The sequence below is a fragment of the Misgurnus anguillicaudatus genome, chromosome 13 (assembly GCF_027580225.2).
Source record: "Misgurnus anguillicaudatus chromosome 13, ASM2758022v2, whole genome shotgun sequence".
Taxonomy (NCBI): Eukaryota; Metazoa; Chordata; class Actinopteri; order Cypriniformes; family Cobitidae; genus Misgurnus; species Misgurnus anguillicaudatus.
The window spans coordinates 30,991,199-31,013,642 of NC_073349.2; the positions used below are offsets into that span (position 1 = coordinate 30,991,199).

Here is a 22,444-nt window from a genome sequence, read left to right on the forward strand (position 1 = left end):
CAGAATAAGGACCTTTTTAAAGGGGACCTCCCCAGTGACAACTTGGGACCATTGTTTGATCTTTTTTCTGACAGTGTATAGTAATAAAGAAGCTTGAGTCATATCTAGAGACTCCAATCAAACTTACATTTATTTCAGAAAATGTCAAAATCTAATTGTGCCCCATGTTAAATGTGTTTATTGTTTTGGAAGTTTTCTGGAAACTGAAATAAAGCTGTTTTTTTCAGTGTAAGAAGACTCTGACGCACAATCACTGTGACTTTCAAGGCATTTGTGTCAATCTCACTTAGTCAAGGACACACACTCATATACACACATACAAAACACCCACATCTACAATCACACACACACACATTTGAGAGAATAAAAGTTTAAGCTCTAAATATATCAGTGCAGCAGACTCTGGTGCTCCTGTGTAGGTGGTGTGAAGCTTCTGAACGTCTTCTCTTCAGACTCCATCTTACACAACACCCAGAAAAACAGCCCGCACTGATCCAGGGTCAGCGTCTCTGCCTGAATCACAGCTCCTCTCATTATGAGACTCATTATCAAGAGCTCTGAAGTCTCACAGTAACAGCTCATGTGAAACTCTCGGCTGATCTGAACACAGTGTTATACCAACTCAGTTGCAACTCGAATACAAAGTCGACAACACCAAAGCTCCAAAAGTATCAAAAATGTTTATTATTAAAAGCTACTGCATGGCATAAAGGTGACATTTAGAGCATGCAGGCTCTTCATCAGATTTCTGTTGTTTGGTCAGACTGAGTCGGTTTTGTTTTCCAGCATGGTTTTAGTGCTAACACATACATTTCATTTCTTCTGAGTGTTTCATAAGGGCTCAGCTGTGAAGCAGAGCGCGCGTCGGAATGTCTGCTGCTGCAGCTCTCCGTGGGCGAGCCTGAGAGCGCGCGCGTGTGTATTTTTGGCGGCGCGGGGAATGCCTCGCGCATGGCAGCTGCCGTTAACGGGGACGGGCTGCCCCGAAGCTCTCCCACGCGCTCGATAACGAGAGAAATAAAGCCAAAACCCAACGAATCACGTGCCACAAGTTGTCACAGGTTCTCGTTTATAGAAATTTCTCTCCATGTTTGGTGTTCATTTCCGGAATCAGAACAGAAATGCGAGTCTGCAGCGCTGAAAACACGACGATAATTCAACTGCTGAACGAGACTAAAGCATGATGGACACTACAAGGTCTGTATTTTAATTCAAATCAGCTCCACCAGTGGTTTTGAATTATGGCTGCAAACACGAGATAAATTCTGTCCTGTGAAATGAATATCAACGGTGGGTTATGTAAACACCCTCGACCTGATTTTGCCAAGTGACAGATGTCCTCAGGGCAACATATGGTGACCCAAGGACAACATTTTTGTAAATAACACCCCAGACGTTCAGACAACCCTTACGAAAATTAATTAACCATGGTTTTACTACAGTTTAAAAAAACATGGTTACTGTAGTAAAACCATGGTAACCACAAAATAACAATGGTTTTCAAAAACATATAGTTTAACCATGGTTAGTGTAGTAAAACCATGGTTTTGCTGATAGTAATTAATACACCAAAAAACATGGTTACTACACTTTTAGCACAATTAAACATGGTCATAAAAATGTAGATTTTATTTTTGTCATAAGGCTATCACAAATGTGTAAACCCAGCTAAAGTCATTTCTTTCTGATGTACTGTTTTCTACATAAAATCATCCTAAAGAACATTCTGTGAAAATATAATTCTTAAAGGGGACATTTCACAAGACCCTTTTTAAGATGTAAAATAAATTTTTTGTGTCCCCAGAGAGTACATGTGAAGTTTTTACGGAAGAGGATTAGGGCCACTGGTGAAAAAAATATTTGAATTCTGACTTTATTCTCAGAATTCTGACTTTAATCTCAGAATTCTGACTTTAATCTCAGAATTCTGACTTTAAACTCAGAATTCTGACTTTAATCAAGTCAGAATTCTGAGATTAAAGTCAGAATTCTGAGATTAAAGTCAGAATTCAAATTTTTTTTCACCAGTGGCCCTAACCTCTTCCGTAAGTTTTAGCTCAAAATATCATATAATTTATTATAGCATGTTAAAATTGACACTTTTTATGTGTAAAGAAAATGGGTTTTTGGTTGTGTCCTTTAAAATACAAATGAGCTGATTTCTGCACAATATGGCATGTGCCATGGTTGGATATTGCAAATTAAAGGTGCAATTTGTAAGATATTTGCAGTAAAATATCCAAAAACCACTAGGCCAGTGATTTATATACAACTGATTACTATCAATATCTCTCATGTTTTCAACTACTTGTAAATCGTGAAAAAATTGCCATTTAAAACATTGACACGGGGCAGTGCAGTCTCTTGTCAATGACGTTAATATCAACATGACGTGATATTTTATTGACGTAAAAAGCACATGACAACAGTGTTGTGTAAAAATGCGGAAGTATGCGTTAGCGCCTGTCGGGCTGCACGCTTGTTTATGGACTATGATTACTCTTTACCGTCGGCCGCTGGTTGCGTCAGGAAAGACAGCTTCCGTACGCGTACGGGCAACCAAACGACCCAAGAAGAGTTTGAAACAAGACGAGAAAAAGAATGAGGATCAATATCAGTGTTGAATTATCTGGATGGAAAGAGCTTCGCAACAACATTTAACTAGACATAGATGATTTCTCGTTCGCGTCTGATTAATGGCCATCAGTGGTTGAGTTAAAGACTACAAATCCCATGATTCCACGCTGCTTCAGCGCGTCATTAATCTACGTCATTTGTTATTATTGCTGTTTTGTTGTGGCATAGTGGCGGATTTTACGTATTCCTCCTTTAAGGGGCGGTATTATCCCCTTCTGACATCACAAGGGGATGTCATTTTAATGACCCTTTTTCACATGCTTGCAGAGAATGGTTTACCAAAACTAAGTTACTGGGTTGTTATTTTTCACATTTTCTAGGTTGATAGAAGCACTGGGGACTCAATTATAGCACTTAAACAAGGAAAAGAAATCTGATTTTCATGAAATGTCCCCTTTAATATTGACTGAGTAAGGCCGTGTTAATGATCGATATTAATTATTGAAATCAAACTTTGATGCTTCTATCTCAAAATAAGATTATGAGACTTTAACCTGGATTCACAAATATGCCAACACTAGTTTATATTTTTTATATTCAAAACTTGTTTACTATATTTTTTACAGGCCGTAATAGGCTTTAATGTTAGGTTTCACTGTGACAACTTACCCCATAAAGTGGGACAAAATTCTTAACCAATAAAACAACCCTGCATGAGAAATAAACAGTAAAGTAAAAATAAACATATAGCCTACTGCTACAACGTTTACATAATTATTTAGGCTAGTATATTGCAGGAGAGATTACAGGGTATTAAAAAGTTAATTTGTACCTCAAATTTTGGAAGCTATTTTAACACTATGGGCCCTATTTTAACGATCTAAGCGCATTGTCTAAAGCGCACAGCGCAACGTCTAAATGGGCGTGTCCGAATCCACTTTTGCTAATTTAACGACGGGAAAAATGGTTTGTGCGCCGAGCGCATGGTCGAAAATGGTTGGTTCTATTGTAATGGGAGTATTTTGGGCGTAACGTGCAGTAAACCAATGAGAGTCTCAGCTCTCATCCCCTTTAAAAGCCTGTCGCGCTGGCGCTATGTCTAATCCCTATTTAGATGACGAACTTTGTAAACTGAAAAACTAAGCGGAGGAAAAAGATCTGCAGTTTAAGATTAATGTTAAATAATTATGCTGTTTTTCACATGTATTGAATTTGTTATTTTTTATTAAAACCTTTAAAACCCGTTTTCGTTTAGTCATGGAAGTAAAAAAGCAGGCTTGTTATTGCTTTAAATGTATAGCTTTCCAATATCATCAAAAAATAATTAACAAGTATGTAAGATAATTTTTGTACTCTAAAAATACTTACAGGAGATAAAGAATTTACAAACGGCTCTCCTCACGTTTCAGCACTTTGGACAGCGGTTTTTTAGCAAATAATTTTTTTTAGCATTACTTAAAAATGTTTCTCATCCCACCATATCCACAGGTACAGAGTCATCATATACAATAAATCCGTGAGGTAGCATTTAAAAACATTTAAAAACAGATGCATTTGTTTAAAGCAAAGCATTTATTTACTTACCAGGCTGCAGGTGAAGCAGCTCTTTTTGCCTTTTAACGTCTCATAATTAGTCCTCATATATGTCCAAGAGACTCAATAATAATCTTTTACATTTAATCCTTTAATCTTTCATATTTAAAAGCATGTTTGTGCTGCTGCGCATTCATGTACTTTGTGATAAGCAAACCCGCGTTGTCCTCCCGTTTATAGGCGCATATTACTAATGCGCTCTTTAAATAACATAAAACACATTGCGCCATTGACTTTAGACTTTAGACCAGGTTTTTGTTGGTCAATGGCGTAGTCTATTTTAGTTGCCTCAAAATAGCAACGCGCCAACAATGCGCCTGAACACACCTCGTTTTTCAGACCAGAACGCCCATGGGCGCAAAGGGGGCGCAAATGCATTTGCTATTTAAACAACGCGGCGCTAAACGTGAAAATTAGGGTGGAAACTAGCGAAAGACACTTGCGTCGCACATTGCGCTGCATTGCGCCGGGTGTAAGATAGAGCCCAATGTGACAACTTAGATGGACGATTGCATTCTGTAAAACTTTTCAGGTAAAATCTACACTGTAAAAAAATTCCGTAGAAATCACAGTGTTACTTGCAGCTGGTTGACGGTAACTTACCGTAGATTTAAATGTATGTTATTTACTGGCAACATTTGTTCAAAGTTAAATGAACATTAAACATTTACAAGTCTTTGTCTTTACAGAGTATAACTAAAATAATTTATAATCATGGAAAGCATTCTGGGAACCAGAAATCATCATCACTGTAAGCCCGGATAAGTTGAGTTTACTTAAAAAATGAAGGTAACTTGTTGCTTTAAAAATATAAGTAATGATTACTTAAAAACTTTAAGTGAAATTTACTTAAACATATAAGTTGTTCTAACAACCATTTTAAGTTGAATAGGCTTAATGTTTTGATTTCTTCCAATATACCTGCACTCTTAACCCAGATTAGTTGACATTACTAGAAATTTGTGAGGAAACCCGTTACATATAACTTTAGTTTTTATCACTTTATATTACTTTTGATGTTATAAATGGTATTATAACACCAAATTATTGACTGACTTTTAAGTGATTCTCCACAGAAACACACACAAACTGTTTTTGACTCATTGTATACTGTGGAGAGAAATTGAATCAAATGTTCTGAACAGGTTTCATGTACGGAAACACTGATCACCTGAACCGTGACTTCACAAAATTATAATTTACAACAAAACAACATCAATAATATAAGGCTATGTCCACACGAAGCCGGTGCATTCCCAATCCGATCATTTTTTTTCCTTGCTCTAAAAAAAATCATCCGTAAACACGAAACCACTGAAACCGACTGAAAGCGGTGAAGTGTATATGCCGGACCAGTATGGGCCGCTGTAATTCTGCCACAGATATACACTATACACGGAGAAGAAGACTTTGAGCATGCGCATAACCAACGTATGGTGTTGTCCATTATCGCTTGTGGTCACCACAATTACATAGAAGCAATAGATTTTGCTGTAATAAAGCTTAGTAGGCTTAGTAGCTTCTGTAGCACGAACACAATCACGTAGTCCACCGTTATTGTTGTTGCTGTTACGTGTGACGCTTCCGACACGTGATGTGATGACGTTTTCGCTTCACAAAATATACGGATTGGCTGTACACACGAAACCGCAAGGGTGTCGATTTCAGATTTATCCACTTTAGGACCCGGTTTCAAAAAATAGCGGTTTCAGTCTCCCAAAACGCCGGATCCGTGTGGATGAAATGCCAATACGATAAAAAATATGTACGTATACAGTGATACGCGTCTCCGTGTGGACAGCCCCTAAGAGCTTGAACCTATATGACATTTTATTAACAAATATTTTGAGTAGTGAAAGTTCTTATCAGTTTTTATTCTGTGAAAAAGCAGAAAATAATCAAAATATTCAGGCGCAAAGGATTATGGGTATTCCTCACAACATGAACTAATACTTTTAAGTTCATTTTACTTGAATGTTTTAGTTTAGTGGATTTTGTAAGCCTAAAAGTTAAATAAACTAAACTTTTTAAGCTTTGGCTTCAAAACTTCAAAACAAAAGAAAATATTAAGTGATATTTACTTGATTGTTTAAGTAAAGACAATATCTGGGTTAACAGTGATCAACCTTTTTCTGTTTTTTTTTTTTTTGCTTCAGATTTTGTTTCCGAGAATGCTCTGCTTGATGCTGTTATTTTAGTTTTACTCTGTAAAGACAAAAACTTGTAATGTTCATTTAACTTTGAACAAAATGTTGCCACTAAATAACATAAATATAAATCTCCGATAAGTTAACAGCAACAAGCTGCAAGTAACACTGTAATTTCTGCGGAATATTTTTACAGTGTACCTTTATAATATCGTTGATGAACAAATGTTTAAAAAACCAACTTACAAACTTATGCTAGAAAAAAAAGTTTGGTAACTGTCAACATCTTAGGATAATAGTTTTGTAAAAGAAATTAGGCTACTATGTAAACATTTCTTATTTAAATAAAAAAAATCATATTTGTTGTTTACTTTAACTAATTTAAACGTCCATTAAACCTTAACACATTCGTTTGAACAGCGAAACTGCAGTAAATGAAAACTATCCAAAGCAGATTATTTCAGAACACAATTAACTAAATATATTTTTAACAGCATTTGTAAGTGCATCTATGTTTTATATAAAAAAAGAAACAGGGAGCTCGAAACTCCCATCTGCTGATGCAACAGAAAAATTACGCTGCTGATGCAGAAGGTTGCGTGCGGGTTAAATGTTATTAAAGGACACCAAATATACTTTATGACACATTTTTTAAGACACTTATATTATAAACTTTACTGCAGCCCAAATGTGATGCACGCCTTGTTGACTGCGCTACACGGACGAACTGTTACATAACACAACATAAAACGAGAAGATATGCAATTCAGTTGATGTTTAATCTCAGTCACTGTTTAACCAAACGAAAATGAATCCATTGTTTCTATACATGCAGTGTTTATGTAACAAATCATGTCCTGAAATGCACTGAAACACAATGAGGGGGTTTTTTTTTTTTTTTTAGATTATTTGATCCAGCGCGTAATGCAGAAGTGTGGTCGCTGTCCGCGGTGCTAAACACTGCAGGCGGATGCTGATGCATCAACAGGCATCAATGCAGACCAAACGCTGTTTCCCTTAACAAAACATCAGCATTGGTAAAGAGTACAAATATGACCCAGATCATGTAGCAGATGTGACAGACTGGTGCTTAAAAAGACAGGTTATATAAAGTATGATGTTGCGTATCAGTTTAGAGATTCCAATGCAACATTTTGCATCATCTGTCGTTAAAGATTTGCTACCCGCATTGCATTTGCATTTAACGTGTATTGTCCATCTTACTGTTTCTAAAATGTTGATCCTCTCTCTCATGTCACCGTTTAAAGATCATATCTCGCCCATGGCTTTTAGTTCAACAGTGTTGCGAAGGTAATGGCCGCCTGTCACTCACAAACGCGCATCATTTTTCCGCAATGGTCTTCAGGAAAGTCGCTGCTACGTCACGCCCCTGTGCCCATTTTCGGAGGGGAACCCCGTCACATCCTCTGCCCATATTTGGGCAAGAACCTTATGTAGTCAGCACACGGCGGGGAATCCTCCTGTCGACGTAGATGAACAGGGGCGGAGTCTCGGTCGAGCAGAATGGTATAAAAGGGAGACGAGGGATTCCGGTAAACGAATCGACGGAGATCAAAATCTGGAGATAGCCAAAGGAGTTCTGCTTTACTGGAACAGGAAAAGGAAATCCCAAAACATTACCTGAAGGATTGCCATTGCACATATTTCAAACGACATTCCTTGTGGATTTTGATACATATTTGATCCATTTTACACCATTTGTAAGAAGAAACCATGCTGAACACAGTAGACTTCAGCGCGCTGGATCTCCTTTGCGCTCAAACTGCTGCTATGGAGGGACAATCTAGCGTTCAGATTCAGACAGATGCTGGTGAGTACACTTCCTTAAATGTCTATAATGTTATAGCATTTCTATAAGAAACAGTTATGATTTATTCTTGCTTAAGTTTTAATGCAAAAGAAGAATGCAATGATGTCGATAGACTGCATGCAATGCACGAATATAAGCACAAATTAATTTGTGGTCTCTGTTAAGAGTCAACGTTAAAAAGCTGTCAGACATTTAAATATTTGGGGTGGAGGTGCAACCCTGATGCAATGACTCAACAGCAGTCTATGTGCGCTTATGTAATGGCATCTCTCTCTCTCTCTTTTCATAGCTTGCGGATTGGTGAAGCCCAAAGTGGAACCAATGGATGCTGGTTTTCCAGAGTGCTCGAACGACGGGCTCCCACCATCTCCACTGACCTACACAGGCAGTTTCTACACCGAGACAGGGCCGTGCAGCGCAGACGCCCTGCTTAACTTGCTTACAGAAATCGTCGGAATCTCCACGGCACCCATTTCTGAGCTAAACACCGAAAACTTCTGCAGTGGAAACTCTCGTGGAAGCGCACTGACACGTCAGGAGTCGTTATTATCCACGGGAAGCTCTTTGGGTTCCCCTGAACCTTTCTGCAATGATTCCTCAGATGAACTAATGGACAGCTCCGTTGCGCAGCAGAGTTACCCCGTGACTGTTAAGAGTGAGTTTGGGAGCAGTTGTAACGGCTGTGATATTTTCGACTGCTTCACTGCTCCCGGCGGCTCTCAAACTTACGAACCCTCAGACCTGGACGACATCATTGATTTGTTGTCTCCACTGGGTCCCGAGACAGACTCTATTTTGGACACTTGGATCAAGCAGGAACCCTTAGATGAAGCAAGTCCACTAATCTACTCCCCCAACCTCCAGATTCCCGTTGCAGCACCCGCCTCCCTGGAAACCGGCCTCTACAGAGCCGTTTCATTTCCCAACGCGTTTGGGCTCGGCTGCACTACCACAGCGTTGGCCGACGCTTTGGACTCTATATTCGCCGCCAACACGCTAGCTCAGAGGAGCCGAGCGCACGCAAGTAAAGCCGGGCGATCCAGGAAGGGCGCGGCCCGCGAGAAGCCCTTCTCGTGCCCGATGGAGAACTGCGACCGCCGCTTCTCTCGTTCCGACGAGCTTAACCGCCACGTCCGCATCCACACCGGCCACAAGCCCTTCCAGTGCCGCGTCTGCCTGCGCTGCTTCAGCCGCAGCGATCACCTCACAACGCACATGCGCACCCACACAGGGGAGAAGCCGTTCTCTTGTGATGTTTGCGGGCGTCGCTTTGCGCGCAGCGACGAGAGGAAGAGGCACGGACGCGTGCATATTAAACAACGCGAACGAATGCAGCAGAAGACCGAGCTCCTGGCTGCGTGTGGGTTTACTCTGCCGGGACTTGTGTGAGCTCCAGGGACGTTTATTTGCTTTTCCACTTTGGGAAGTTTATGGCTCAAGCCGTGCGCATGCAGTTCATGCGCGACAGCGCATCAGTGATGAGAAGAGGAGTCTTAACGGAACTGATCTGGGTCGAGCACCACACTTGTGTTGATGTGTGTTAAGAGCTTGGCATGCAGCTACGAAGTCGAACTGAAAGAGAACGATGAATGGTCTGGAAAAGCCAGGTCGTTTACAGCACTTCTAGTGCGCGGCACCTGCGCTACAGTCGGAGCAAGAAAACAAGACTCAAACCTCAGATCGTTGTTTATGACATAGGCTAAATGAAATGTCTTGCACGTCCTGGTCAGTAAATGTGTATGTGTCTTACACTTCTATACCACACTGGCATGCAAATGTGATCTTTGAACTTGTTGTATTTTGATACATCACTTTGTAATCATAAAAAGAGAACTATATTTGTATATTACTAATTGTAATTTTGTATTTGTCAATTTTCAAGAGAATACGAAAAATCTATCTTATAGATTTTCATAAGTGATTGTATTCCACTTTTGACAGTAGAATGTGTCTGATTGGTTCTTGGGAACCTGACGCGATAGATTATTAAAAAAACTTCAACATAGTAGTTGAGTTGCAGTAGCACACTTACACGTGCAGTTAACCCCCGGTTGCCGGGGTCGTTTCGACATGTCTATTTGCCTTTGGAAGTTGTTCTTGTGCAATGAAAAGCTGTTAAACGCCTTGTGAATAGGCTATGAATGTTTTAAATAAAACTTTATTTATTGACATGAGTTTGGGCTTCAATGGTTATTTTTTTCAGGGAGGGGAAAATACAAGCCATTTACAAACTACTTAACATTTCTAACATGTCACAAACTACCCACAAACATACACACTGAAAATCCAAAAGTCCAAATTAAAATTCTCTCCCTAGTATAGTTTTTCAATGATCCATCCTATTGAAAATAGGTCTAGCGCCCTCTTTGGTGTAAATCACGAGTGACCCGAGCATCAATTCACAAGTAACCTAATTTCGTTACTCCAACCCTGTTATGCTATAGCTTTTGGAAGAAAATAATCTTATCTGGCCCCGATTTAACAGCGTAAATTAAATACAATGCAAGCTTTCTCGATTTTTCGACACAACTTGCAACATCTTATGATTGCATGACCCAATTCTCGGACACAATCACACGCGCATTAAATCAGCACGGGTCCTGTGGACAGCGCCGCTCGCGCACTACAATCTATCACAGAGGCGCGTGCCTGCAGGACGTAACGCGCGCCACCCGTCTCTAAATTTGTTATTTTTGCATTTCTTCATTACCAAGCTTCGAGTTCTCTTTATTTTGTGGAGCGGAGTGACGTCAGAGAGGCTGCTCGTGCATGCACAAGATCGACGGTTTCGAGTTTTCCGGCTCTTTACACAGTCGGAACAGACAGAGGCGAAGACAAAAACGCGTCGGATCAGAACCAGATCCCTGCAGGTTTTAATCAAGGAATGCGGGTCGGTAGGCTACATGAAAACTTGACATTTGCTCGAAATGTATGTTAACAGCTTGAGCCGTCAATCCATTATAACAACACTGATATATATATATATTCTTATTTTGCATGATTTACGCGAGTTACTGTTTGGGTTGGGTCGCGTTCGACACATTCCGATACACCATTAGCTTCACAGATAAGATTGAGTCTGTCTGGATGTAAAGCTTAGGTTAATTATCACTGCAACGCGTAAAAGAGGCTTCAATCAGAGAGAATGAAATTATAAATCTTGATTTTTCAGGTATTAACAGATATAATACTGTGCATTTTACCATAATTTTGTGTTTTACTGTGATCGTGGCTTTTGTCTTCATGATAGTCATGCGGAAATAACACAGAGAGCGCGCGCAATGACTGTACTGCACGCAATCCATGGGAGCCTCATCTCTTTTTTTCTCTCTCTCTTTCTCTCTCTAGAATCTAATACATACCATACATCATATAGAGCAGACTGGGGCTTACAATGCTTGGTTTTAAAACTATATATTATCAGCAGACTAGCAGTAGAGTCGGCGAGTAACACCTGGATCACAAATATGATTTTCAGGAAAAAAAACACATACTTTTAAATGTAGACCCAAATGTACATTAAATAATTGTTGACTGTCCAATGCAAATGTGGACTTTGTGTTTTTTCTACTTCTGCAGGTGCATGAGGTTCTTTAGACTGAAACCCTCCTGAAACCCTTGTGATCTCGTAACCGCGTAATCATGAGGTCATCAAGGTGATCATGAGGTTTTCTAATGGACGTCTGATTGCAGTATGTCAGCCAGCACAAAGTTGCCACTATGCTGCCCTACTTGTGGTGAGGTGTGCCCATCACGAGGCCACACCTGCCCGAAATTCGGTCTGACTCCACGTCGGAGTTCTGAGGGTGGACTGATGTTCCTGCACAGCCAGCGAGAAGGAGCCGCAGCAGGAAAGACGCTGGAGCTTCTAGATGCCCTCAGTTTGGCAACCTCTGCGACCCGTCCGCTCCAAAAGATCTTCATCCAGAGAGACACTCCGTCTGTCCTGACGACATCTCTCTCCCCGATGCTGTCCATCGCGGTCACCTCCGGAGAGGCAGAAGGGGACGTGGACAGCGCCGTGACCCGGCTGGGCGTGCCGTGGTTAGGTCGGCTGGCGCTGGAGGCCCGGCTTCAGCGGCTGGCACTGGAGGTGCAGGAGCAGGTGTCCCTCAGACTGGAGTCACTGCAGGAGGAGGTGAAGAGGAGGAGCGTGGAAGTAAGGAGAGCGAGGAGAGACAGCGAGAAGATGGACAGAGAAAGGCGCGAAGCAGAAGAGAGAGCGGCACAACTCGAGCGTCAGGTGGACATCTCTGTAGAGATGCTGGCTAGCCTCAGATACGAGCTGAGAAAAAGAGAAGAACAGCTTCAGCGCAAACAACAGGAAGTGTGTGTAGACGTGTGCATCTTCGTCAAAGAAGGACATTAAGACGCATGTGTGTGTTTTAGGGAAGTGTGTGAAATGGACCGGTTTGTCCGGGACACTGCGCTCCGCGAGGCGAGCGCAAAGATTCGTCTGCAGCGTTTCATTGAAGATCTTTTGGAGAGAGCAGAGAGCGCTGAGATTCAGCTGGAGAACATCCATCTACACCATGATGTCACTTCCTCTCACAGACACCTGGCAGGAAGCAGAGCCTCGGGGTACCTGGTGAGAGTTAATCCACTTCTGCACAGAGATAGCTGACATGATTTCAGTGTTTATATTTTAACAAAACACTTTTCAGAAGAATGAAGAAAAAGGTTTTTCGGGCCTTGTGTAGTGATTTGCTTGTTAGAGTTAACTCAGTAGACAGTTATTGATTTTTCCATCTGTGTCCATTCTTCTAGCCATCCTCTATATTAAATGAATTAGAAACTCTAATGCAAGTTTGTACATCTCTGTCAAGCCAACAAAATGAAACAATCCTCTGTCTGTGGATTCACCTCAGATCTTTTTCTCTAATAGAGGAGTAACAGTGTGTCTGGTCGAGTTTCTCAACTGTGTGATCACAGATCTTCTCCATGCTGCAGGTAAAATCGAAAGGATTCAAAATGGTGACGGTCAAACAGCTCAAAGAAAATTTTTACTTATAATTAGAGGAAAGAAACATTACAATATGAGGTTGTTATAAATGTTATTAAGTCCGTAATGAGATTAAATATATTTTCCTGCTTCTCAGATTATGTGAAAGCATGAATCAAAGGAGAATTTCATGGGAAATGTTTAAACTCATCGTGAAATCTCTGGCTGTTGATTGCAGATTTGGCAAAGATTGTCGAGAACAGTTTGAGTCCGTAACATTACCAGGGCTCTTTTTAAAGGGCACATATTATGCAAAATCCACTTTTACAAGATGGACATAAATGTGTGTTGGCACATTTGGTTTCGTTAAACCAAAGCAGTGTCGTTAGACATGGTGTTTTGATTCTTTTGTTAATGTGACATCACACTAATAAAGCCCCGCCCACGGGCACTGACTGACAGCCCTGCATGACCATAGTTTCCACATCATAGACAGACTTTAAAAAATGCTGGACGATGCGACGTTGCCTCCTACAATTGTATTGAATTGAACCTAAAAATGTCCGACCATGGTCGACGCAATGTTATGTAAAAAAGTCAGTTTGGAGCCAAGGCATGCGGAGAAGGAATCATCCGTGGAGCCAGAGGCGGAGCCGCAGTATCAAACTTCCGCCCAAACGCTTGCGCGCCCAATTCAACCACGCCAATCATAACGTCACGCCCCATTTCTATAGACCGTTTCAGCAGTAACAACATAAACAAGCGGCTGTCGCGTCCGCACGTAACTTCCGGTAAACTCTGCTAATAATAAATAACCACAAAGTACTTTAAACGTAGTTTATTTATATAACAAGCAAAAAACAACACATAGATTACCTAGGAAACCAAAACATTTGTTATTTTCGACGAGGCATTTGTTCAAGAGATCAGTTTAGCAACTAGTCAGACCATTAAAAAACGAAACCGGAAGTAAGGTTCGGATCCAGACGTGTATCACGTGCGTCCGATGAAACCGTCTATAGCATCAAATTACTAGCTAAAATGAAACGTATCACAAAACTGAACAATTGAACATATATATCAGCGTGATAACAACTACCTGAAAGGACCAAAATTTTTATTGGAAGTGTAAATAATGGAGAATGGAAAGGGTGGGGTTTATGATTTGTACTGTAGCCAGCCACCAGGGGGCGATCATAGAGCCAGCGGCTTCACTTTTCAAGACTTATGAGGCACACCTGTTCCACCCTCAGCGAGTTGTATGCTGTCTGCCATATCTCAATAGTGAGATACTCTGTATTCACATGAATCAGATCTATATTACCTGAGATCGCTCACTGTCTCTTTTGATAAGGGAGTGAGGAGCTGTAACGCATTTGCATTTAAAGGTACACACATGAAAAGCTCCCACCCAAATAGGGGCATTTTGGACATGCTATAATAAAGCGGTAGGCCCCCAGAGGCAGTGGGTTACCAGTGCATTTTATAACAGCTAAGGGACGTTATAAAATGCACTGTAACACCACTGCTTCGCGGGGCTTATTGCTTTTATAAAATGGTTACTTCATATGCATAGCAGGATTTAATAAAATAAAACACAAATACGTTGTAATTATTATTAATAGTACAAATATTACTCTTCTGCCAAACAAAGTAGTTCCTCAGAATCAAGTGTGTCTGCAACAGAGAGCAGTTCTCAAGCAACACAGACGAAGCAAAGACACAATGAAAATATGATTAAAGACTGTGATGTTTATTTTATAAATCAGTACGAAGCAACAGTGGCACAGTGATACTTATGTAATGCGGTCTGAACCGTGGGGTTACCGGGGTATTTTATCACGGCTTAGAACATGTTTCAACCAATCAGAATGAAGAACCAGAACGGGCCGTTTTATAATAAATGATCTGTGAGGTATTTTGAGCTGAAACTTCACAGAAACATTCTGGACACACCTGAGACTTATATTACATTTTGTAATATAACATGCATGATAGGTGCCCTTTTAAGATAAACAGAAGTGTTTATTTGCTCTCAATATGAAACAAGCAGAGATATTTAAGATGACTGAGAGGTCTTTCTGCAGGTGTGAGATCAGGAGACCACGTACGCTGTCTGTAGGATCAGGAGGTTGTGACGGTCACTGGAGGGGTGAGCCGTGTGAAAACATGTTGTGTCTGGGGGTTGAAGGTTTGGATTCACCCTGGCTGATCCAGCACACAGATTCAGATGACGGCTCTCTCTACACAACACAATCACATGAGGACACTGAGTACAGGGCATACAACAGAACAGGTACACTCTAAAAAAACAAACGGTTCTATATAGCACCAAAACTGTTGCTTTCAATCGTAACGATAGAAGAACCATTTAGTGCCATATAGCACCGGTGAAGAACCAGTGAAGCACCAGTGAAGAACCAGTGAAGCACCAGTGAAGCACCAGTGTAGAACCATAAAGGGGCCATATAGCACCACATATGGTTCTACATAGCACTATATGGTTCTACACAGGTGCTTCACTGGTTCTTCACTGGTGCTATATGGCACTAAAAATGGTTCTTCTATCGTTACGATCCAAAGCAACAGTTTTGGTGCTATATAGAACCTTTTTTTTTTTAGAGTGTATAACACACGCTTACTTTGCTTTTAAACTCAGATTTATTTATATTAATCACTACATTAGGCTAACATTATCCTCTGTAGTTTATGTGTGTCAGCTTTATCTCAGATTGACAGTAATTTGTGGTTATGTATTTGTGATCAGGTGGAGGTGTGTTGAGAAAGAAGAGATCCAGTCAATCACTTGTGTGTTCTGAGCGTCTGAGATTAAAAGCCGGATTGTTTTGTGTGTTTATGTATCTGGACACAAACTCTCTTCTCACTGCTGCACAGGTGTGTGTGGGTTGGTGGTTTACAGGGACATGAATAGTATATAATGACATGTTTACTAACCATGGTTTACGGGGACACAAAAAGTGTCTCCATAAACTGAACAGCTAAAAAAATCATACTAAATGCTTTTTTTAAATAGATTAAAGCCAACAGGATTTTGTGATGGTTGGGTTAGGACGGTAGGTTAGGGGAAGAGAATATACAGTTTGTACAGTAGAAAATGTTTTGTGTCTATGGAATCCACATATTCCAATGTTTTTGTGCTTGCGTGTTACAGGTGTGTAAGGACTGGTGTAGTGTTGCTCGACACCCTGCTGTCTGGACCAGAGTAACACTAGAGAATGCACGAGTTTCATCAAAGGCAAGACACAGAATAACACAAACAACAACAGTCACATAAACACTTTCATCAGCACTCACAATAAATATATAATTCAGTAGCTTGAAGAGGGTTGAAACTTTTGTCTTTTGTCCTAACCTGTTGTCTGGATCACATCAGAAGTAAGAACTTCACACTGTCAAAGAGATTGAAACACACCAAAAATCCTCAGGTTCAGTAAACGAACAACACTTAACTGTGCCTATAGAGGGCAGTATAACCATTATAAAATTACATTATAAAACCCCTCCCTAATTTAAAGATAAAGCACCTTAAATGGTTAGTTCACCCAGTTCTGAAGATGTTGTTCTAGACCTGTGTGATTTTTTTATGAACACAAAAGAAGATGCTAAGCACACAACTAATTGTAACCATTGACTTCCATAGTAGGAAAACAAATATTATAAAAAATTGTGATAAATGATTTTAAAAAATGATGGTGAGCACACAGTTGACGGTACCCATTAAATGCCATCCAATTTGTTTTTCCTACTATGGAAGTCAATGGTTACTATCAGCTGTGTGCTTGCTTACCATCATTTATTAAAATATCTTATTTTGTGTTCATTAGATAAAAGAAATGTATACAGGTTTACAACAACATGAGGATGAGAAAATGATGAACATGATGAACTGTCACTTTCACATCGCCTTTTTGTAAGGCTAAAAAGGTGATGTGCACCTTCAAATCAATGTTTCTCTATTGTTTTGGTCAATACGGCTAATATTTGTATCATTTTGAAAAAGATACTTACAGCTTTATTGTTAAGTTTACTAAATTTGACAAAAGTAAATAAATCCTGTACAAAATATGTAATAGAAAATTGCCATTTTTAAAAATTGCTGTCACTTAATCATTCCTTCCTAAAAACGGCGGTGAAATATAAAAACTACATTCTTAGAGCTTTCTATCACTATATATTTTGTCAATATTATTTTAGGTTAAAAATGGAATAATTGTGTACACAAACTTGGCCCACTTGTGACATTTTAGAAATGACCAGTGGCAGAAGAGTGCACGATGCAAACCTTGTCACAACATGTATTTAGCTCATGCGTCTGGTTCATCATTTCAAAATATGTGTTCGGAGTGTCGTGTGTTGCTCGTCATTTCAAAATATGTGTCCCTTGTGTCATGTGGACCATGTGCATCATCCGTCTTGTCAAAATAAGTGCCGTCTGCAGACGTGTCTAAAGGGTTTATAATAAAAGAGACGCTCACGTTTGCCAGATACTCGCTTAATCTCAGTGTAATCAGAGTTTACTGTTAAAGGGGCAATAAGTAGGATTTTAAGTGTTTTATTAATCAAAATCAATGTTTTTATTCATAAATATGTCCTCGTTGGTGTCAAATGACTTCTGCCAGTGATCTGACTTTTCTTTGTAAGCTTAGAATTCCTTTTCTTTACTTACACTGAACGGGTAAGTCGAAGGAGGCTTCCATGTCGTATTGATAAACTATAATAGCAGAGAGGGACAAAAAGCACTAACCTACCAACGCGTTTTCTTTCAGAACACGTGAACCAGCTGCAACGGACAAGGAGATCAGTGATAGCATAACGGTTACCGTAGTTGCAACACGCATTTGGAAAGGGGAGAGGCTAGAAAGCACTGTTCGTTTGAATGCAAAATCCAATTCCACCACTAGATGGGGGGAAATCCTACTTATTGCCCCTTTAAGTAAGTTAGTGTCTTGCGAGTATTTGGTGAATGTGAGCATCTCTTTAATCATAAACCCTTTCGGTGCGTGTGCAGGAGACACTTATTTTGAAAAGACGCATGACGCAACAAACACTATTCGCACCCCTTGGAAGAGAAATGACCAGCGCCACTGCAAATGACTTCTACTACGTTATACTTTTTGCAAAACTAGACACTTAGAGCTTTCCAACAAAGTATAATTTGTCAAAATTATTTTAGATTTGGACTAAGATGTTAACCCTTTAATAGTAAATTACAAACATTGGCACCACCCGTGGCCGACATCATCAACATCCATTTATTCATCAAATCTGCTTGTACTCTGCAGGGTCTGAAGCCCCAAATATCACATAAGTATATATATATATATATATATATATATATATATATATATATATATATATATATATATATATATATATATATATATCAAAATAATAATCTTTTATAATATATAATGCAGCACTTCTCAATGTAACTCTGTGTTTGTTGTGTGTTTTGTGTAGTTTTTGTTAACCCTGTCTCAGTGGTGCTGTCAAACACAGTCTCTTTTTCTTCACAACCTCAAACCTCGCTCTCGCAACAAGAAAGAAAGCAAAGATGAATATTTAAAGGCCACAAGGTAACACATATTAATTACACATACACATACACTTATTGTGACCAATTTTATTTCTTGTTTAAAATAATGGTTTTAACACATGAGATGCTGAATGTTACTATGTTCAGAGGCTGTCTGGAGGTGGGACTGGAGGCGGTGCTTAAGTCAGCAGGGCGGAGTCTCGTCACTCTGAGCATCTCCCATTGTCCTAACATTTTGACGGACAGGTCTCTGTGGCTCATCAGCTGTCACTGTAGATCACTGCAGTCCCTCACGTACAGGTAAGATAAACACTAACACACATTTACACACAAATACGCCATTGGTAGAGCAATGCAAAAGGTCATGGGTTTGATCCCAGCGAACACACATAGTCAAAAAATGGATCGCTTCAATGCACTGTATGTCTGCCAAATGTGTTATCGCTTGTGCTTTGGTTCTGGCAGAAGTGCATCAGATCCGGTGGGTCAGGAGGTGATTTGGGCTCTGGGTGCGGGTTGTAGAGACATCACCACACTGCGGATCGCACCGCTGCAACCGTGGTGAGAATTCATCTCATGAATCGCTTTAGGTTTAGTGTCATGACACGTCTGGTGATTTTGTCTTTGTCAGTTTGCAGCCCAATCGGTTTAGTAACCGTTGCTTGCAGACGATTGGTCGATGCTGGCCAAACCTGTGTAGGGTGAGTGTGGGCGGAGCTGGATGTGGTATCCAGGGATTGACCTCTTTGGGTGAGTGACAGACATTCATGTGTTCCTGACTCACACGAGAGACGATCAGAGTAATAAACGTTCAATGATAGAAGTGTTTTATGTTTTCATGTGCAGTGAGAAACTGTGTGAATCTTTGTGAGCTGGAATTGAATCATATGAATGAACTGAACCAGGAGGGGGCGGCAGAGATCTGCAAAGATGGACTACAACAACTTCACACCCTGACCTTCATCTCAACACCCATCACTGCTAAAGCAATACTGCACTTTAAAAGTGAGACACACATACTGAAGTTGTTTAATTATTTTGAATTAATCTAGTTATAAAATGTTGTGTCTGTGTGCAGGTGTTTGTGTGAATCTGAAGAGGATTGTGGTACGGTTGAGTATAGCAGATTATTTTGAGGATGTAGATAATGAAGAAGCTCAGAGGCTGTTTGAAGAAATCATCGGTAACTTGCAGGTAAATTACTTCAGTTCATTTAAAGGACCCCTATTATGCCCATTATTACAAGATGTAATATAAGACTCATGTGTGACCAGAAATTGTCTGTGAAGTTTAAGCTCAAAATACCCCACAGATAATTTATTATATCATGTCCAAAATGCCCCTATTTGAGTTTGGAGCAATAACGCACTGTTTTCGTGTCTGTACCTTTAAATGCAAATGAGCTACAGCTCCTCACTCCTTTACCAAAAGAGACAGTGAGCGCTTTCGCTTAAAAATAGTATCTTTAGCCACAATAGCGCTACACGCTAACAAGCTCATTTCGAAAAGCTTTTGGGTAAATTTAACCAGTCATGCAGGGTTCACACCAGATGCGGTAGAGGCAGCAAGTTTTGATTTACACGTGGTAGGCGTGGATGGCGCGTTACGCGCGAATTGAGCGTTGCTGCGGGAAACGCGTGAGTTGAAAAATCTGAACTTCGGCGGATTTCTGCGCCCGTTAACCAATCGGGACCTTGCTGTAGTAGTGATGTGATACAGGAGGCGAGTAGAGTCGCAGAAGCACCTCCCATGACGCAAATTTCCGCGTGAATGTCTCAAAGACTAGAATTTCACGCGCGGCTTTCACGCGCAAATGAAGCCAGTAAACTCAAATGTTCAAGCATCAAACTATGTGCGAATAGCACGTTTTTGCCACCTCTACCGCGGCTGATGTGAATGCACCATTATTCAGTGGCTGTGGGCGGAGCTTAATCAGTGTGACATCACATTAACAAGAGAATCAAAACAGCATGTCTTTGGTTTAATGGGGATTAAAAAAGGAGTGGGTGGATTTTATTCATTGTAGGGTTGTTGTGTTTACACACTACCAATGCACATTTATGTCCAAAGACTTTGTAAAAGTGGATTTTGCATGATAGGTGCCCTTTAAAATCTCATTTGATAAAAGTAAATCTGTGTTTACTGTGTTTTATTTTGTCAGTGTTTGAGAAAGAGAGCAGCCCTGTCTGATGTCCTGCACATCAAGGTGGACAAACCCTGAAAATGACATCTGATCTGTCTGTGTTAGTTCACCACAGTGACAATCTAATGCACACATAAACACACATAGATGCACAGAAACAATAGATGCACTTTTTTAATATTAAGTGTTTTGTGATAGTGAACAGATGCACAATTATAGCACATTATCTTCCTCAGGTCCTTTGTTTATAAATGTAGGTTTACGTGTAGACTAGAGATGTAATACGGTCTTTTTAAAGTTGTAGAGATGTTGCAATAACTATATAAACACGTTTTCCCTCAGTACTGTTTTTACAAACACACACACACACACGCGCGCGTTTCTTCCATCAGTTGTTGATGGCATCAGAATAACCTGACACATCAGATCTGTAAAAACAGGAATTTCTGTTATGATATTTAAATGTGTTTTTAACTGCTAAGACCATTATTGCTATTGTTGATTTTTTGTGTTTGCACTTAATACTCTTAATATTTTGGTTTGTAGCTTTCTTTGTTCCTGTAGTCTAATAACAGCACTTCATTCAATCGATGATTGGAGAATCAGTTATGTCTGTAGGACAAATTGTGGGAGATGCCAAAGTTTAATATTTAGTATTTTGTTTAATCCAGATTGAGATTGGCGTGTTTGTGATATTTGATTGGCTGGGAAAGATTTTGCTTATCGATTGGCTGACTTTCTGTGGACCAAAGCGATTCTTAATAATCCAAATAATAATCTCTAAAACATCCTTAAACTGGATGCCTCCACCAAAAAACCTTTTAGTCAATCTGTCTCTCTGACCTTTGAAATGTGTCTCAGAGCGCTTATGATCGATGCAGTTATGCAGTACATTTAGATGGCATTTAAACTATCAAAAAACAAATGTTTAATTGTCTGAAATGAGAGAAAATTATTAAAATGTCAATCTTCGGTGGAGGTGAATCCTGCATTACACCAGTATCATCACACAACAGCGGTGCTAAATGCTCTAAAAACTCTTGCACTTTTCACTTTACATTTTACTTTCATCTACGTTAATAGCTTCATTATAATGCCAATGTCATATCAAAGAAAAGCATTTTTGTTTTTTAATAAGAAGTACATCAAAAACAATGTAGATGTTAAGCAATATGTGTTGACTCTCTAGTATGTTTTGTGTGTTGTAGAGAGAATACAAATACACATGTGAGACTCATAACTCTGTACACACTGCAAAAAATGATTTTCAAGAGGAAATTCTTAGTATGTTTGTCATGTTTTCAGTAAAAATATCTAAAAATTCTTAAATTGGGATGCTTTTTCTTGATGAGCGGAACGGCCCAAGAAAATGGGTCTAGTTTGTGGACCAAAACTATCAAATTGAGGTGATTTTGTGCATAAAACAAGCAAAAAAACCTGCCAATGGGGTAAAAAAAAAGATTTTTGCTTGTTTTATGCACAGAATTATTTGAATTTGATATTTTTGGTCTGAAAACTGGACTTGTTTTCTTCGGTCGTTTTGCTCATCAAGAAAAAGCATCTTAATTAAAAAAATAGATATTTTTACTGAAAACAAGATAAAAAGAAGAATTTTTTTTCTTGAAAATCATTTTTTGCAGTGCAGTGCTTATGA

The 22,444-nt window shown here is 39.7% G+C and overlaps 2 protein-coding genes across 2 annotated transcripts; both read left to right on the forward strand.

Annotated features, from left to right (window-relative positions):
- Window positions 1-925: 925 nt before the first annotated feature.
- LOC129431083 (F-box only protein 41) lies at window positions 926-21,279 on the forward strand. Its single transcript, XM_073875588.1, has 14 exons — window positions 926-1,197; window positions 11,728-12,479; window positions 12,543-12,736; window positions 13,034-13,098; window positions 15,178-15,386; window positions 15,858-15,985; window positions 16,263-16,346; window positions 18,572-18,687; window positions 18,795-18,947; window positions 19,113-19,208; window positions 19,279-19,397; window positions 19,494-19,652; window positions 19,726-19,841; window positions 20,809-21,279. Exons 2-14 carry the CDS (start codon window positions 11,843-11,845, stop codon window positions 20,866-20,868), a joined length of 2,136 nt encoding a protein of 711 aa, XP_073731689.1. The 5' UTR covers window positions 926-1,197; window positions 11,728-11,842; the 3' UTR covers window positions 20,869-21,279.
- On the forward strand, window positions 7,676-10,322 carry egr4 (early growth response 4). Its single transcript, XM_055188801.2, has 2 exons — window positions 7,676-8,148; window positions 8,438-10,322. The coding sequence occupies exons 1-2, from the start codon at window positions 8,052-8,054 to the stop codon at window positions 9,535-9,537; spliced, it is 1,197 nt and encodes a 398-aa protein (XP_055044776.1). The 5' UTR covers window positions 7,676-8,051; the 3' UTR covers window positions 9,538-10,322.
- Window positions 21,280-22,444: the final 1,165 nt, after the last annotated feature.

What these genes read in the sequence shown, in the direction of transcription:
- egr4 (XM_055188801.2), top strand. Translation starts at nt 8,052, where the DNA reads ATGCTGAACACAGTAGACTTCAGCGCGCTGGATCTCCTTTGCGCTCAA. An exon ending in TCAGATTCAGACAGATGCTG is followed by an intron (nt 8,149 to 8,437) that starts GTGAGTACACTT and finishes CTCTTTTCATAG; the next exon opens with CTTGCGGATTGGTGAAGCCC.
- LOC129431083 (XM_073875588.1), top strand. Translation starts at nt 11,843, where the DNA reads ATGTCAGCCAGCACAAAGTTGCCACTATGCTGCCCTACTTGTGGTGAG. An exon ending in GCGCAAACAACAGGAAGTGT is followed by an intron (nt 12,480 to 12,542) that starts GTGTAGACGTGT and finishes GTTTTAGGGAAG; the next exon opens with TGTGTGAAATGGACCGGTTT. An exon ending in ATGCACGAGTTTCATCAAAG is followed by an intron (nt 16,347 to 18,571) that starts GCAAGACACAGA and finishes TGTTTTGTGTAG; the next exon opens with TTTTTGTTAACCCTGTCTCA.